Source organism: Sorex araneus, chromosome 8, assembly GCF_027595985.1.
Source record: "Sorex araneus isolate mSorAra2 chromosome 8, mSorAra2.pri, whole genome shotgun sequence".
In the NCBI taxonomy this organism is placed as follows: domain Eukaryota; kingdom Metazoa; phylum Chordata; class Mammalia; order Eulipotyphla; family Soricidae; genus Sorex; species Sorex araneus.
Window position 1 is genome coordinate 12,540,298 of NC_073309.1, and position 15,605 is coordinate 12,555,902.

General features: G+C 63.3%; 2 protein-coding genes across 5 annotated transcripts in view; one reads left to right on the forward strand and one right to left on the reverse strand.

The window, feature by feature from the left end:
* SMPD3 (sphingomyelin phosphodiesterase 3) overlaps nt 1-10,914 on the forward strand; it is a 71,838-nt gene extending 60,924 nt beyond the window's left edge. For both annotated transcript variants that reach the window (XM_004600573.2, XM_055145433.1), the window contains exons 3-9: nt 79-1,577; nt 5,560-5,635; nt 5,724-5,879; nt 6,673-6,762; nt 6,857-6,920; nt 8,303-8,465; nt 8,607-10,914. In XM_004600573.2, coding sequence (XP_004600630.2) covers nt 267-1,577; nt 5,560-5,635; nt 5,724-5,879; nt 6,673-6,762; nt 6,857-6,920; nt 8,303-8,465; nt 8,607-8,708 — 1,962 coding nt within the window. In that variant the 5' untranslated portion in view covers nt 79-266 and the 3' untranslated portion in view covers nt 8,709-10,914. The remainder of the gene's footprint in view (nt 1-78; nt 1,578-5,559; nt 5,636-5,723; nt 5,880-6,672; nt 6,763-6,856; nt 6,921-8,302; nt 8,466-8,606) is intronic.
* Nucleotides 10,915-11,060: 146 nt separating this feature from the next.
* Nucleotides 11,061-15,605, reverse strand: part of PRMT7 (protein arginine methyltransferase 7) — a 32,989-nt gene continuing 28,444 nt past the window's right edge. For 2 of the 3 annotated variants that reach the window (XM_055145430.1, XM_055145429.1), the window contains exons 14-18: nt 14,138-14,299; nt 13,024-13,098; nt 12,343-12,503; nt 11,682-11,778; nt 11,375-11,598 (exon numbers count right to left, since the gene is read on the reverse strand). In XM_055145430.1, coding sequence (XP_055001405.1) covers nt 11,407-11,598; nt 11,682-11,778; nt 12,343-12,503; nt 13,024-13,098; nt 14,138-14,299 — 687 coding nt within the window. In that variant the 3' untranslated portion in view covers nt 11,375-11,406. The other variant, XM_055145432.1, reaches the window with a different exon arrangement.

The window sequence follows — 15,605 nt, forward strand, 5'->3', positions numbered from 1 at the left end:
GTGTGTGTGTGTGTGTGTGTGTGTTTCCAACCCATTTGCCCTGAAGGTGAGTCAAGCCCCCCTCCTCTCTCACTGCAGGTGGCCCAGTATGGCCCACTGAGGTGAACCATGACCGACTGGCCACTGCTCACCACTGACCACCCCGAGTCGCATCTCACCCAGAGGTGACCCTCCTCCAGCGGCCCCTGCCCGGCCCCACCCAGGACCGTGCCCACCCCGCCACGGACACCATGTAGAGGGGCCGCCGCGGCGCCCAGGGAGCTGCGATGGTTTTGTACACGACCCCCTTTCCTCACAGCTGTTTGTCCGCCCTGCACGCTGTGTCCTGGGCCCTCATCTTCCCATGCGTCTGGCTGGTGGACCGGCTCCTGGCCTCCTTCAAGCCCACCACCTACGAGAAGCGCCAGCGGGCGGACGACCCGTGCTACCTCCAGCTCCTCTGCACCGTGCTCTTCACGCCCGTCTACCTGGCCCTCCTGGTGGCCTCACTGCCCTTTGCCTTCCTGGGCTTCCTCTTCTGGTACCCGCTGCAGTCGGCCCGCCGGCCCTACGTCTACTCCCGGCTCGAGGATAAGGGCCCCGGCGGCGGGGCGGCCCTGCTCAGTGAATGGAAGGGGACGGGCCCTGGCAGGAGCTTCTGCTTCGCCACCGCCAACCTCTGCCTCCTGCCCGACTCCCTGGCCCGGTACAACAACCTGTTTAACACGCAGGCGCGGGCCAGGGAGATTGGGCAGAGGATCCGCAACGGCGCCAGCCGGCCCCAGATCAAGATCTACATCGACTCGCCCACCAACACCTCCATCAGCGCGGCCAGCTTCAGCAGCCTGGTATCCCCGCAGGGCGGCGATGCGGTGACCCGGGCCGTCCCCGGGAGCATTAAGAGGACGGCCTCGGTGGAGTACAAGGGCGAAGGCGGGCGGCACCCCAGTGAAGAGGCAGCCAATGGCCTGGCCTCGGGGGACGCGATCGACGGGGGCAGCCTGGAGGACGCCTGCATTGTGCGCATCGGCGGCGAGGAGGGGGGCCGGGCCCCGGAATCCGAGGACCCCCCCACGGCGGTCCAGGCCAGGAACGGCACCGGCGGGGGCCCGCGAGGCCAGACGCCCAACCACAGCCCGCGGGACGGGGACGCGGGGAGCCTGGTGGGCAGCCCCTCGGCCTCCCGGGAGTCCCTGGTGAAGGCGCGGGACGGCGAGGACCCGGGAGCCACCAACAGCAAGCCTCCCACCAAGGCCTCGGTGGCGAAGAAGGCGGCCACACGCCGGCGGCGACACCCCGACGAGACCTTCGACCACGAGGTCTCCGCCTTCTTCCCCGCCAACCTGGACTTCCTGTGCCTGCAGGAGGTGTTCGACAAGCGTGCGGCCGCCAAGTTGAAAGATCGGCTGCACGGCTACTTCGAGTACGTCCTGTACGACGTGGGCATCTACGGCTGCCACGGCTGCTGCAGCTTCAAGTTCCTTAACAGCGGCCTCTTCTTCGCCAGCCGCTACCCCATCATGGACGTGGCCTATCACTGTTACACCAACGGGAGAGGCACCGACGGGCTGGCCTCCAAGGGAGCGCTGTTTCTCAAGGTAGGCGCCATGGCGACGGGGAGGGCGCTGAGGTGAGGGTCTCCTCTCAGTGCCCCCCAGCTGGGGAACAGAGGGACTCAAATGCAGGCTCTGGGCTCAGGGCAGCCTGGCTGGGGGATCCTGGACAAGTCCCCACAATTCTGAGCCCGGGCGTCAGGGGCGGCGAGACCTTGGAGGCAGGTGGCAGAGATGGCAGCCGGAGGGGGCAGGCCGGTGGGGCTCCGGGGTGCCCGTCTCGGTGCGGGCTGCCAGCCTCCCCCTGCCGACACGCAGCTGCCGTGCCCGGCACTCTGCCCACCAGCCCGTGGCTTCCCTTCCACAGTCACTAATTAAAGTAAATCACAATTATTTCTGCTAATTTGGATGCAGTCGGAGGAGTTTTTAGACCATGGTAATTCGGTCATTACAAATTATCTTCTACCGAGCCTGACACGCTGAGGGCTGACTTTCTGTTCCTTATCCAAAAGCAGTTCTTGGCGCTTCCAGAGTTTTCTGAAGCATGGTTTGACTGGGACTGGGCGGGGCTTCCTGCTGCCAGGGGTGTGGGCTCTCTCCCGGAAGGCAAGGCCTGGAGGTGGGGATCCCCCCAGGATGGGGGGGGGGGCTGGAATAGCCACCAGACACCCAGCACTGCCAGGCTGCTGTCCCCTCCCCCTCCCCCAAACTGGGCCCCGCCTGTCCCAGGAAGTGCCGTGAGCCCCAGGACCTGAGCCCCTGTTCTCCGTGAGTCCAGAGAGGGGTCTCCGGCTCCCTGCAGCCGGCAGAGGAGCTGAGGCGGCACAAACTCTTACCCGGAGCCGCCTTCTCCCCATTCTCGCAGTGCTTGGCTGTCCGGTCCACACATGCGTCTGTCTCAGCAGCGGGCGCGACCCTGGGGAAGGAAGGGGAGCTGTTGTCCGGCTCGCGTGAAAGGGCGCAAGACCCTGCCTGCCAGCTGCCCTCTTTTGTTTTGGGGTTGGTGCTCAAGGCTTTCTCCTGGCTCGGGGATGGCTCCCGGCAGGGGTCCGGGATCAGAGGGAAGGGCTTGAACCCAGGTGCCCTGCGTGCTGTGCTGTCTCTTATCCCAGCCTCCGCCTCTCAGATGACCCAGCCGTGAAGCTGGGTCGGCAGCCGTCTGGGGAGCCCAGCATCTCAGACTCAAGACGCTAGGCCAGGGGATCCGGCTCCGAGCGCTGGGTCCAGGTTCCCGCCCCAGCCCTGCAAATCCCCATGCAGGGCAGGGTGCCCCAGGCCGGAGGGGGCAGTCCTGGGCATTGCCGGGTGTGGCCCCGAACCCAGAATCAGACGTTTTGCATGGGAGGCATCTGCTGTCTCTCCCACCTCTCCAGAGAGGCCCGGGCCTGCTCCTGGGTGGCCGGGTCCTGCAGTGGGGTCCCTACTCAGCAGCCCCCTCCACTTCACCCCCGCCCAGTGCCCTATAGGCACCACACACGCAGACGCAGCTGTGGCTTCACTGCCCCCCTGCCCACCCCAGACCTCTCCTGAGGCTCCAACTCAGTTCCAAAGTAAGCGAATGGCCTGCTGGCCCCGCCCCCACACTGCCCCTCCCCCACCACGGAAAAAGCCCACCAGACTCGGTGAGTCCATCCACAGTCCCAGCCTTGCTGGAACCCTGGCTGGCCAGCCGGTGTCCTCTGCATCCTCCCAGCTGAGACCCCCGCTTCCTGCACTTTTTCTCTAGCTCTCCAGCTGCACGCCGGGGGGGGGGGGCACTGCATTAGCCCTGTCCAGCCCTTGGCCCCCACTGGGCTGCCCAGCTCCAACCCACAGTCCCTCGGAGGGTCCCTTGGCCTTTGTGCTGAGGGTCTGGATTCCGGCTCCCAGCAGCAGAGCTGGGCAGGCTGGCTCTGCCCGGCACGCAGCACTGGCTCGTCTCTGCGGGTGCCAGATAAGGCTGTAGGCACAGGCCGGGCCCGGAACTGGGCCAGGGTGCTGGGCGTGTGCGGCCTTTGCCAGAGGGGCTCCCGGGGCAGCCCGTCCTCCAGCGTCCGCTGGCACCGCCCATGCCCGAGCACCAGCTGTGCTGCCCGGAGCTGAGCAGCAGGGCTGGAAGCATGGTGTGGCGAGGCACAGCTGAGTCCCGCTCTGCTGACAGCCTGTGCCCAGCAGGACGGGAAGGCACGGCCTCTCGGCGTGAGTGTTTGTTTTCGCCAGAGTAACACAAGCCTGTACGGCTCCCGAGCACTCGAGGCCCCGATCGATAAGTTCCAGCACATGATAAAGTGGATCCCGGCGCACTCACGGGCGGGCGAGCAGAGCAGGAGGGGAGGGGAGCCCGGTGGGGGAGCAGGGGGAGGGGGAGCCGGAGGGTGGATCAGGGAGGGGGGCTGGGGAGGCGCCTCAGTGCCTCCCACACTTGTCGCCGGCCTGTCCTGGATGCAGCGCATGCCCGGGACAAGGTACAAGGGACACTGAAGAGCCTCCAGACAGGCAGCCTGTCACCCGCAGCTCACAAAGCACCACCACAGGGAGGGGCTGGGCACGGGGCAGCCAACGTAACACAGCCTTGGCCACTGGAGTTTGGGGACCCTGGCCAGATAGGGCAAGATTTTAGTATAATCGTCACCGTCACAAGCCTCTCGCAAGGCAGGGTCCACAACGTCCTGAACCTGCGTCCAAACACTGTTAGGAGGGGGCTGACCTCTGGCCCCAGAGACGGGAGGGCGCAATGGCGCCCTCGTGTGGCCCATGGGCATTCTATTTGTGGCTTTCGGGTTTTGGGGGGTTTGTTTTGTTTTTGTGATTCCTGGCTCTGCACTGGGGAATCACTCCTGACGGTGTGGTGCTCAGGGGACCATATGGGATGCCGGGGATTGAACCCTGGTCAGCTGCATGCAAGGCAAGCGCCCTCCCCGCTGTACTATCGCTCCAGCTTCTTACTGTTGGTTTTTAAACCATGTTGTTTTTGCAGTAGAGCACAGTTCCAAGGATACTGTCAGGCCAAGGTGTAAAACATGGGCAAGAAGGGAAGAATACGCTTCACTTGGCCTTTAGGAGCACCTCGAAATCCAGGCCACAGTCTGCTACCAAGTAGCCACATTCACCCCCTGGGGCCTGGGGCGGGGCTAGGAGAGGGGACACAGAGCCCAGGAGTGTGTGTGTGTGGGGGTGAGGGGGTGCTGATGGAGCCCAGGTTCCCCTGGAGGGAAACAGCAGAAAGCGGCTCTGGGAGCAGAGGCGCGGGGACTCAGCCAAAAGGCTGGGCAGGGCCATCTTGGACGCAACACCCTACCCACCCAGAGGTGTCCCGGGGCTTGGGGTGCACGTCGCCACTGAGACCCCAATCAGGAATGGATTCACAGAGCTGGCGGGAGGACAGCTGAGGCTCTGGCAGGAGATCCTGGGGAGGAAGAAGGGGTGTTGACCCCGGCTGCTGGGGGTCCTGGGGGCACACCCCCAGGCCCTCGGGGCCGGCCCTCCCCAGCTCCCCTCCCAGCCACCGCCCAAGTGCCCCTGGGATGCATCTTGAGTTTTCCCCCAGAGGCGCCTGCTCCCATTACACTGATGTGGGGAGGCAGGTGCAGGAGGCTCTGCGGGCTGTGGATGCGTGGAGTCCGTGTCTCTGTGAAGGAAGTGAGCTGGGAAGCTGAGTTCAGGGGGGCCGTGGGGCAGGGAGCCAGGAGGGCTGGGCTGAGGTGGTGGCTGGAGTCAGCCTGACACAGGTGCCCTGTGCAGAGGCCGTGACTGCCACCCAGGAGGAAGGGACAGAGATGTGCGGGAAGGAGCAGTTGGGAATCCAGGGCTCATCCCAGTGGGCTGCCCCTCCCTCTCCCCCCGCTCCGGCAGGGTGGCTGGCTGGCAAATCTGCTCTGACCTCTAGACACTGCTTGTTGCTTCCTGATGCTTCTAGCTCCCGCACGGGGCCAGGGTGGTCTTCAATCAGGAGTTGTACTGGCCTGGGCCTGGGATTGTGAGGTGGGACCTGGCGGGGGCGGGTGTCACGGCCCCCTGCTTTGTCACTGACACCACTCCTCCCCCGCAGGTGCAGGTGGGAAGCACAGCTCAGGACCAAAGAATCGTCGGGTACATCACCTGCACGCACCTGCACGCCCTGCCAGGTAAGCAGCCGCGCGGCCGCGGGGGCGGGGCGGGGCGGGGCGCGGGGCGGGGCCCAGCGTCAGCCCCTGCTCCCACCCCCACCCGCAGAGGACAGCGCCATCCGCTGCGAGCAGCTGGACATGCTTCAGGACTGGCTGGCTGATTTCCGAAAATCTACCTCCTCGTCCAGCACAGCCAACCCCGAGGAGCTGGTGGCGTTCGACGTCATCTGCGGAGACCTGAATTTCGACAACTGCTCGTCGGGTGAGGGCCGGGCCCGCCCCGCTCCCGGGGCTCCTGGCGAGGCCGCCCCGCAGCGCTTCCCCGGGAGCACGGGGGTGGGATCTTAGCAAGACTGTGATTTCTCCGCCCCCTTAGAAATCCTAGAACGGGAAGAGCCCACGCGCTGCCTAGAAAGCTCCGGGGCCTCCGTGCTGGAGACAAAGAGACGCCCTAAAAAAGAACCCCTGCAGGGAAGGCCTGCCCCCCCCACACGCCCCCGGCGCGCATAGGTGCCCCCTCAGCCTTCCCCTGGGCCCTCAGGGAGGAAGGGGAGGAAGCTGAGACACAGAGACAGTGGTGAGGCCCACACAGCCGGGACCTGAACTCGGGAAATCACCCTCTAAGCCTCTAAAACCCTCTAGAGTTCACGGTGGGTGCAGCTGGCACGGTTGGCTTATGCTGCTCTTCTGTGAGCCAGATGACCGTGCTAGTTTGTACCTCCCTTGGCCAGATGTTGAGGGCCAAAAGGCAGCCTCACCCTCCACGGGGCTCCTCGCACCCTGGCCACAGAAGTGCCCCCCTCAGAGCGCTTACCTCCCCCTTCTGGCCCGTGGGTTCCACCTGCCCTCAGTCCATGTGGGTTTGCCACGGGACCTGCAGAGGCCTTGGGATGCAGGCGTCCTGGAGCACAGGAGGGCCCATGGGCCTGGCCTATGCCAGCAGAAGGCTGACGGCGGACTGGGTGCGGGGTGCCACCATGAATCAGTTCCTGGCGGGCACGGCCTGGTGGCCTCTGGTCACAGGACAGGCCTGAGCGCACCACATCTCTCTGCAGACGACAAGCTGGAGCAGCAACACTCCCTGTTTACACGCTACAAGGACCCCTGCCGCCTGGGGCCCGGGGAGGAGAAGCCCTGGGCCATTGGTGAGCTGTGGGGACAGCTGGGGGGAAGGGGAGGGCCTGCTCGAGTGCTTGGGAAGGCAGGCCTGTGCCCACCGCACTCTCCCCTCGCCCGCAGGCACCCTGTTGGACCAGGACGGCCTCTACGACGAGGACGTGGCCACCCCTGACAATCTGCAAAAGTGAGCACCCCCCTCCCGGGATGAGCAAAGCCCTGACTCGGGGTGCGGGGGTGCAGGCGAGCGCTCACTGGGAGGGGTGCCTGGGTGGGAGCCGGGCTCAAGCCCAGACTTATGTGGGAGCCTCAGGTTTGGTCCTCCCCCACCTCTGAGCACTGAGGACTGTTGTCCCCAAAGCAAGCAGAAAATGGGGCAAGGGCCAGAGGTCCCAATGACAGCCACACCTGGGGCGGCGAGTTGGGTGGGATGCTCCTGACCCCGCACCTGTGTTCAGGTCAACCGCACTTTGGCCCGCTCGAGCCCCACCTGCTGGGGACAGGAAACTGGGCCAGAATCACCCCCGGACTGCAGAGGGCTGCCCAGGGCTCTGGGGGTGTCTGTGCCTGGGAGCCCCCGGCTGACGCTTGCAGAGAAGGGGCAGTCCAGCCACTGACAGGCACAGGACACGCACTGGCACGGGGCTGTGCCTCCTGCAGCTGGCTCGAGCCGATTCATCAGATTAGAAACTAAATTTGAAACATCAGCCTATGCAGAGCAAATGGTCTTTTTATGAGATGATGATTAAGAACTATCAATAACTCCCGGATCGTTGATGCTGGACTTAATGATCAAAGGCGAAGGCGGTGGCGAGTGATCTGGGGCTCTGGGCGCCGCTCTGCATGTCACCAGCCTGTTTACCCCCAGGCTGGGGCTCTGGAGACCCAGGTGGCAGCTGGGCCAGCTGCCTCCTGCCCCGCCATCAGCAGCCCTGGCGGCGGCACCTCCTGCCCCAGCACTGCCCGGGCGCTGGAGGAAAGCTGACAGGGAAGAAGTTGGGTCGGACTTCGGGGGCAATGCCCCATCCAGGCATCTGTCTTCCTTCTAGCCACTCTGCCCAGCACTGACCACCTACATTGTGGGTGGCATTTTTTTTGCTACATTCTTTGCTGGACATGGGCCTGCAGCTGTATCCCATGTGGCCTGCTGCATGGCTAGTGGTGCGTGCCTCGTGACCCCTGCTGGCCTGAAACAGGTCAGGGGAGGCTGGGGGATTCTGAGAGGGGTGCGCTAGAAGTATCCTCCCAACACACACACACACACACACACACACACACACACAGAGAGCACAACAGCCACGGAGCTTTCCACAGGGAAGGTGAGGGGGCCAGAGTGATAATCCGGTGGGCAGGGCACTGGGATGGGTTCAATCCCCGGCACCATATATGGTCTCCTGAGCACTGCCAGTGTGGCCCCCAAAACAAGGTGAGGGCAGACAGCCCCCCGCGCCCTGGCACATCCCCCCTGGCCCCAACTTCATCCTCTTTCCCTGCCCCCAGGAGCCGGGGGAGGGTGGGGAACACAGGAGCCAGCCCCCCGGGATCACCTCCCGTCTCCCGTCTGTGCAGGGTTCTGGAGAGCGAGGAGGGCCGCCGGGAGTACCTGGCCTTCCCCAGCAGCAAGAGCCCAGGGGGGTGCCAGAAGGGGCGCAAGGACCTGCTGAAGGGAAACGGCCGGCGCATCGACTACCTGCTGCACGCCGAGGAGGGGCTGGGCCCAGACTGCAAGGCGGTGAGTCGGGGCGGGGAGCCTCGGCAGGGCCCCCCACCCCAGCTTCACTAGCCTTCCTCCCCTTCTCCAAGTCCCAGAGCCGCCCTTAGCCCCCACTCTGCCAAATGCCCTCCGGGTCTGACGGGCCGTTTCTGCCCGTAGGATGTGGAAGAGTTCATCTTTGTCACCCAGCTGGCGGGCCTGACCGACCACCTCCCGGTGGCCATGCGACTGATGGTGTCTTCGGGAGAGGAGGAGGCTTAGAGTGGCCCCATCGGCGGGAGCAGTGGGCTCCGCCGGCCCTCGGAGCTTCTGGGGGGGGCCCTGCCTTGGGCCCCCTTCTCTCGACTGCAGCGCCTCCCGGTGCCAGGGGAGCCACGGCCCGTGCCCACGCGCTGGATGCCGCCGCCCTGCACCTCTGTGCTCCTGCCTCGGCCCGGTGGAGCCAGGCCGCCTGGGGCCCCGCTGCCCAACCAGTGCCATTCTTCGACCACGAGATTTTCTACGATTCTACAGCACAACCTAGTTTGTACGCAGTGGGTCAGTGTGGGAACCGGGGTTCCGGACTCTATCTCCTTGAGCTTCGTCCAGGGTTCATCGTCCTCGTCTGCTGCCATGTTGTCTCGCATGCCCGCACCCTCGCATGCCCGCTGTCCGCATGCCACGTGCCACGCCGTAGCCACAGACCTCTCACTCGGGCCTCACCCAAGGCCGAACTCCAAACACAATCAGAACCAGCCAAAGAAGCACTTCCCGGGCACAGGGCTGCCAGTCGGCCCCCACGGGCCAGGCAGGGGCCTCCCTGGGGCCACGCACTCATGGGTGATCACACGCCAGAGGAAAAGCAGAATGCAGCCTGCCAGCCAGCCTTCCCGCCTGCTCGCGCCGAGATGGGCCGGCCCCTCGGCTCCAGAGGTGCCTGATGCGGCCCTGCCCGAGGTGGGAAGGCAGAGGGCATCACCTTCTTACAGGAAGAGCTCACATGGGGGGAGGGAGGGGGCTTCTGGTTTTGAAAATAAGATTTGTAGCTTCTTTTCGATCAGAACCAACACTTGCTCTCTGCCTGGCCATCTCCCCCCGCCCCCACCGGCCGGCTGAGCTCAGGAACCATCTGCCCACCTGTGGGTGGGGCAGGCCAGGGCGGCAGGGGCAGGGCCCACTGTGTGCCTGCAGCAAGGCACAGGGCTGACTGGTCCCCAGCACACTGATGGCAACTGGGCCACCAGGCCAGCCCAGGACCTGCAGCCCAGGCCTCCCACCCCCTTGCCCATAAACACACCCAGAGACATAGCAGACCCCAAGTCGACCCCCGAGTCGGGTGCAAGGTTTCTCCCCCCCCCGAGACTGTTCTCAGCCACCCCCACTGACCTTGTGCCCAGCCCACGATGCTGTGCCTTGTCCCTGCAAGCACCAGTCCCGCACAGGTGCGGCGGGGCGGGCCTATCTGGAGACACTGAGGTGGCACCAATTTGCCTGCACCCCCCTGGCCTGGTCCGTGGCCGGGCGGAGGCCCCACGGCAGGGGCAGTTTCCCCGGCCAGCCCGTCTCCCCGACCCGTGCTGGGCTGCTCTGCCTGGCTGGGACTGTGCCCCTCCTCCAGGGTTTTGGCGAGGCTGCGTGGGGGCACCGGGCCCCCACTCCCGGGTGGAGCCCCAGGCTGGGAATAGCTGCGGGGAGACAGAGGTCGGGCTCCTGACACAGCCAAGTCCCAGCAAATGTCCCGGCCTCGGACGGCCGCCTGCTGCAGGCCAGCCCGGCGGGAGCCAGGCCCAGGCACGTGCTTGTCCCCAACTCACAGGGTGGCCTTAGGCCAGTCTCACCTCCCGGTGCCTGGCCAGCTCCTGGCACCTGGAGCAGGGACGGGCCTCCCGCCCTCTGACCACCCACTGCGGCTGAGGCACGAGGCCACCCTTGCCCACAGCCACCCGCGCCCCAGGCCCACAGGTGCCCGGGGCTGCGCATAAGCCAGACCTTTTCCACTTTGATTTTTTAAAGAGAGCAGAGGGCTCTGTGGCCTCAGGCCCCGGGAGGGGCCGGGACTGGCGTCTGAGGCCCCGCAGAGGACCCCTCGGGAGAGGCCAGGAGGTGGGGTCAGTCTCGAAGGAAACGGCCACCTTCATTTGTCCAACCACCCTGAGTTTTAAGTATAAATATTAACCTGAGGCTTTTTAACTATTGTATTAACTTGCTGAAATTTAGAAATACTGTTTTAAAGGAAAAAAAAAAAACTTTTTTAATTTCTGTATTTTTTTCTGTATTGTATCCTCATGGGACATTAGGGGTTTTCTATGTAAGCACACCTAAGGTTTTGGTATAAACATTATCAACTATATCTCCAGACGATTCTTCCCTAGAAGAAAAAACAATCTTTACACCTGATAAATATTTTGGAAAGAGAGGTATTCTTCTCCTTTACTGGTGCTGAAAGGAAGGATGGATATGTGGACAAAATAAAACTGTGAGGCTCACGGCTGGCGTCTGCCACTTATTTGTACTAGCTGGGGTGCAGGATCACAGGGACCCTCTCCTGCCACCCCCTGCCAGGATGCCCGTGATTCAGATGTGCCCCAAACCCCAACGGGAAGTTAGGCTGCAGGGGTTCTTTCAGTTGCGGGGGTCTCCTCTCTAGCACAGTCCTGAGTGTGGGGAGAGACCACCTAGAGAGAGACATGCGGCGAGATGGGGCCTCTCGGGGCTGGGGAAAGCGTTTGAGGACGTCCCACCCCTCAGCCTGTCCCACCTGGGTCTTCGAGGCCCAGATTCTGTGCCAGCTGCTGCCGCCCCCAGCAGCCGCCCCCGGAGCTCTGCACGCAGCCAGAAAGGGCTCCTCAGACCCAGCGCAGGGTGGGAGCAGGCGGGGCCAGCGAAGGTGCCTGGTGAGCAGGGCTGGGCACCGGAGCCGTCACCGCCCTCTGGAGAAAGCCACACGGTTCTCACCCAGAGCCCTCGGGCACTTTATTTCTCACGAGCAAGAGTCAGTGCCCGATTCCGGGGTGTCTGAGAGTGAGAAATCCATGGTGACGTCGCCTGTGTCGGGGTGAAACTCCACGGAGTAGCCCACTGTCCGGGGGCCGCCTGGCAGCACGGTGGGGTCCAGTGTGGGGCTGAAGAAGTACACGGCCTGCTTGCAGTGGGGGTTCCAGCAACAGTCCCCCTGCGGGAGGGGCAGCGAGCGGTGGGTGAGGGCACCCCCAGGACCCACCCCCAGCCCACCCCCGGAAGCTGCGCCTGCACTACCTGCTCCTCCGCGGGCTTCAGGAGGCCGGTGCTGACCGAGCTGTCCGGCGTCAGGCGGTACTCCATCCACAGGACGGCCCCGTGGCACCTCCCGGGCCTGGGGCAGCAAGCGGGGCAGACTCAGCATCACGGCCCGCCCCTCGGGCCGCCACTGTCCCCAACTCAAGAGGCCAGGGAGCGAAGAACAGAGTGACGGGCCACGGCCGGAGCCTGCCTGAGTGCTCAGTCCCCCCAGGGCTGGCCAGTCCCGCTCGTCCCCAACTGCCTCAGCCCAAGTTCACAGAAATGGGGGTGCAGGAGGCTGGGAGGGCGGCTCCCGGTGCCGGGAGAGCAAAAAGACTAGGCACGTGGGACTGACAGACAGAGACAGACAGCTGCCCAGCCTGCCGAGTCCCAGGGGTCCGCCTCACCACTCAAGGGGGCTGGGGCTGAGGGGCCAGACGGGACATCACCACTGACAGCCTCACCAATCCCCAACCGGCTGCGGCTCCCAGGAGGGCGCAGGAACATGGACCGGCAGGTAACCATGGCAACCCAATGTCAGGCTCTGCGGCTGCGATGCACTGAGCCACGGAGCTCCACATAGGGACCAGCAAAGCTCGCTGCAGCCCACCCTCCCCCCAGCCCTGCAGTGCCCCGCAGGCCCGGGAACCGAACTCACCTCCTCAGCTCCATGGAGCCCTGGGCCCGGACGGGCTGCAGGGGCACCGGCTGCCGGAAGTCGAAGGTGAGGAGCTGGCGGGGGTCGGAGAGGCTGCGGCAGGGGTACTCCCACAGGGGGTGCGGCTCCGCCTCCTTGCTCTCCCGGAAGTCCAGGGCCTGCTGCAGAGGGACAGGGGAGGGGCCTGTGGGTACAGCTGGCAGCACAGCCTATGGCTCTGGTGCCTCAGGGCACTTGCTCCAGCCAGGTGGCACCAAGTCCCCACAGAAAGGACCCCCGACACCTGGGGCTGCCCCTCTCCCGGCCCCTCCTCAGTGAGGGGCCTCACCACACTTCACTCTCTCCCTTTCACAGGGTGGGTCACGCCACCTAGCTCGTGGGCTACCTGGAAGACCATGTCTACACTCGGGAAAACCCCTGGTGCTCGGACATGTGCCCACTCAGTGGTCTTACGCGGGGGCAGGGAAGCAGGGTGGTCACACCTAGAGGTCCAAAGCCGGGGGTAACTCGAGCTGGGGTGACAGAGGGCAGCCAGACCCCTGGGCACAGCGCCGGGCTCCCACTCGCAAGGAACCTTGTGAAGCGGCAGCACCTGCCCGCACTGCCCCGAAGAGAAGCTTGCCCACACAGCCCCGTCAGGGCCTGCAGCCTCTCGAGTGGGGGTGGGCGCTGCGGCCCTACCTTGATCATGTCGTCCATGATGTGCACATCAAAGCCTTCGCAACTGCCACAGGGGCTCCGGATCCGCCACAGGTCCTGCGAGGAAGGCATGACCCTGTCAAACCCCCAGCAGGGCGGGGCAATGGCACGCAGGGCCGCAGAGAAATGGGGGCGGGGCGCCCCCCCCCCCCGCCCCTGCAAGGCCAGGGAAAGGCCGGTGAGGTGGGGCCCAGCTCGGCTCCAAGCCCCAACATGAGGCACATTCTGTGGTTCCCCAACTCTTGAAAGAGAACCAGGAGGTTGGAGGGACTCGGAAACCCCAACACGCAGGACACTTCCTCTAGGACGGCAGGCTCCCAGGACCCCAGTCCCAGAGAGGTCCCAATGTTCCTGCCTCCCTCTGTCTACACCCCTGGACACACTTCGCAGGGGAGAAGTCTGTGATCCAGGACAGCAGAGGAAAGGGCCAGAAAAACGCCCCGAACAGGCACCGCTCCACCGTCCCCCTGGCTATGGAAACCACACAGGGAAAGCTGATCAGGTAAATCAGATTCACAGAAGAAACGCCCAGGAAATAAAGTGCCAGCACCACGCGGCAACCGGCGGAGAAAGGCTTTCTTACAAAGAAACGCCAAATGAAGTGCACTCCACATTTCAGGCTAAAAGCATTTACAATGGCTTTTAATAAAAAAAAAAAAGGGGGGGGAAGAAAGGAGGGGGAAATAAAAGTGCCTCTCCCAAAATGACTCTGTGCTTTGATGAGAAAATTAAAATGAAGCTTTTCGGTTGTCTTGCAGAAAGCGGCTCTCTCTCAGGACGCACTTAACAAGCACAGCCTCGGCTGTGACGAGCAGAGCAGGCTGCACAGCGTGCCTTCTGGAACTCTGCATTTATATTTTTTAATTATTCTGATAAGCCGTAATTGCCAAATGACAACACAGCCATTTCCATTTCAAATGTCAAATTACTGCCTTTTGAAAAAGGCGAGTCTCTCTGCTTCAGCCCTGCGTGGTGCTGAGGCGAACAGCAAAAGACCAAAGCTCAAGGTCTGAGTCACACCACCGGCACCCAAGACCTCTGCAAGAAAACAAGGTGCCCGGGCACCACCCCCTGCCCAAACCTCTGGGTCACCTACCTTGAACTCCACAACCACCACGTGCAGCGAGGCTGCCTGGGGCATCACGGTGGCCCCAGGCTCCAGGAGCTGGGCCACGGCTGTCCGCACATACCAGAAGTAGAGATTGTGCCATGGCAGCAGGCTGGTGGTGAAGAACGGCTCACCCAGCAGGACAGAGACCTGGCAGGCAGAGGAGAGGGGAGCGGGTCAGGCGGATTTGGCAAAAGCGGACAGGAGACGGAGAGACAGTACAGTGGGTAGAGCACCTGCGTTGCACATAGCCAACCCGGGTTGGGTCCCTAGTCTCCCGTATGGACCCCAAGGACCGCCAGGAGTGAGTCCTGAACGCAGAGCCAGGAGGAACCCCGAGCATTTCTGGGTGTGACCCCAAAACCAAAATAAGACAAGGCGAAGGAGAGAACACAGGCTTCACAGGATACTCGCTCACCAGCCAAACATGCCAGGCCTGCCCGAGGACACAAAGGACAACACAGATACTGACCCTGACCTCAGCGGCAAGTGACCAAGAAGCAAACAAGGGCTGGAGCAATAGCACAGCGGGTAGGGCATTTGCCTTGCACACAGCCGACCCGGGTTCGATTCCCAGCATCCCATATGGTCCCCTGAGCACCGTCAGGGGTAATTCCTGAGTGCAGAGCCAGGAGTAACCCCTATGCATCGCCAGGTGTGACCCAAAAAGAAAAAAAAAAAAAGAAGCAAACAAGGAGCGGCAGCAGATTAAGAGCGTCAGGAAGGCCAGGCACGTCTGGTGTCCCCCAACTCTGAGGAAGGGGACGTTGGTGGGAACAGTCTCCCCAGCAAAGTGTCTGACCCAGAGCAAATGGGCCAGGGCTGAGTGCCAGCAACGGCTACAAACAGGGCTGTGCGGGTCGCACAACTGTCTGTGCGGTCCTTGCCATTCTTCAGTGCCAGGGACCACACCTGGCGGGCATGTGCCCAAACCCCAGGCCCCAGCACAGCTCTTTTAACTTAGTAAAGACCCAGGCTCCAGCAGGCAGCAGCAATGGCTTCCCACAGTGGCCCGTGGGCTGCAGACCCTTCCTTCCTGGCCACCAAACAGTTACCCCTATTCATCGGGTCTGTAGGTGCAAAACGGTTGGACCGGGGCCAGAGCAAAGTACAGCAGGGAGGGCGTTTGCCTGGCACGCAGCCAACCCAGGTTCGATCCCCAGCATCACAGGGTCCTCCGAGCACCACCAGGAGTGATTCCTGAGTGCAGAGCCAGGAGTAGCCCCTGAGTACCGTTAGATGTAGCCCCAAAACAAAAACAAACCCAAAAAAAAATCCCAAAAAGGTTGGAGCCCACTGGAAGGGGTTGAGGGGGGTATCTAACCTTCCTTGCAGGTGTGATGTGTGGGGTATGATCCCTGGCACCAGGTGGGTGCCAGGTGGATCACAGAAACAACAAAGATGACTACATCCTCAACTAGATTGAGACAGATTAAAAACAAAGCAATCAATCTTC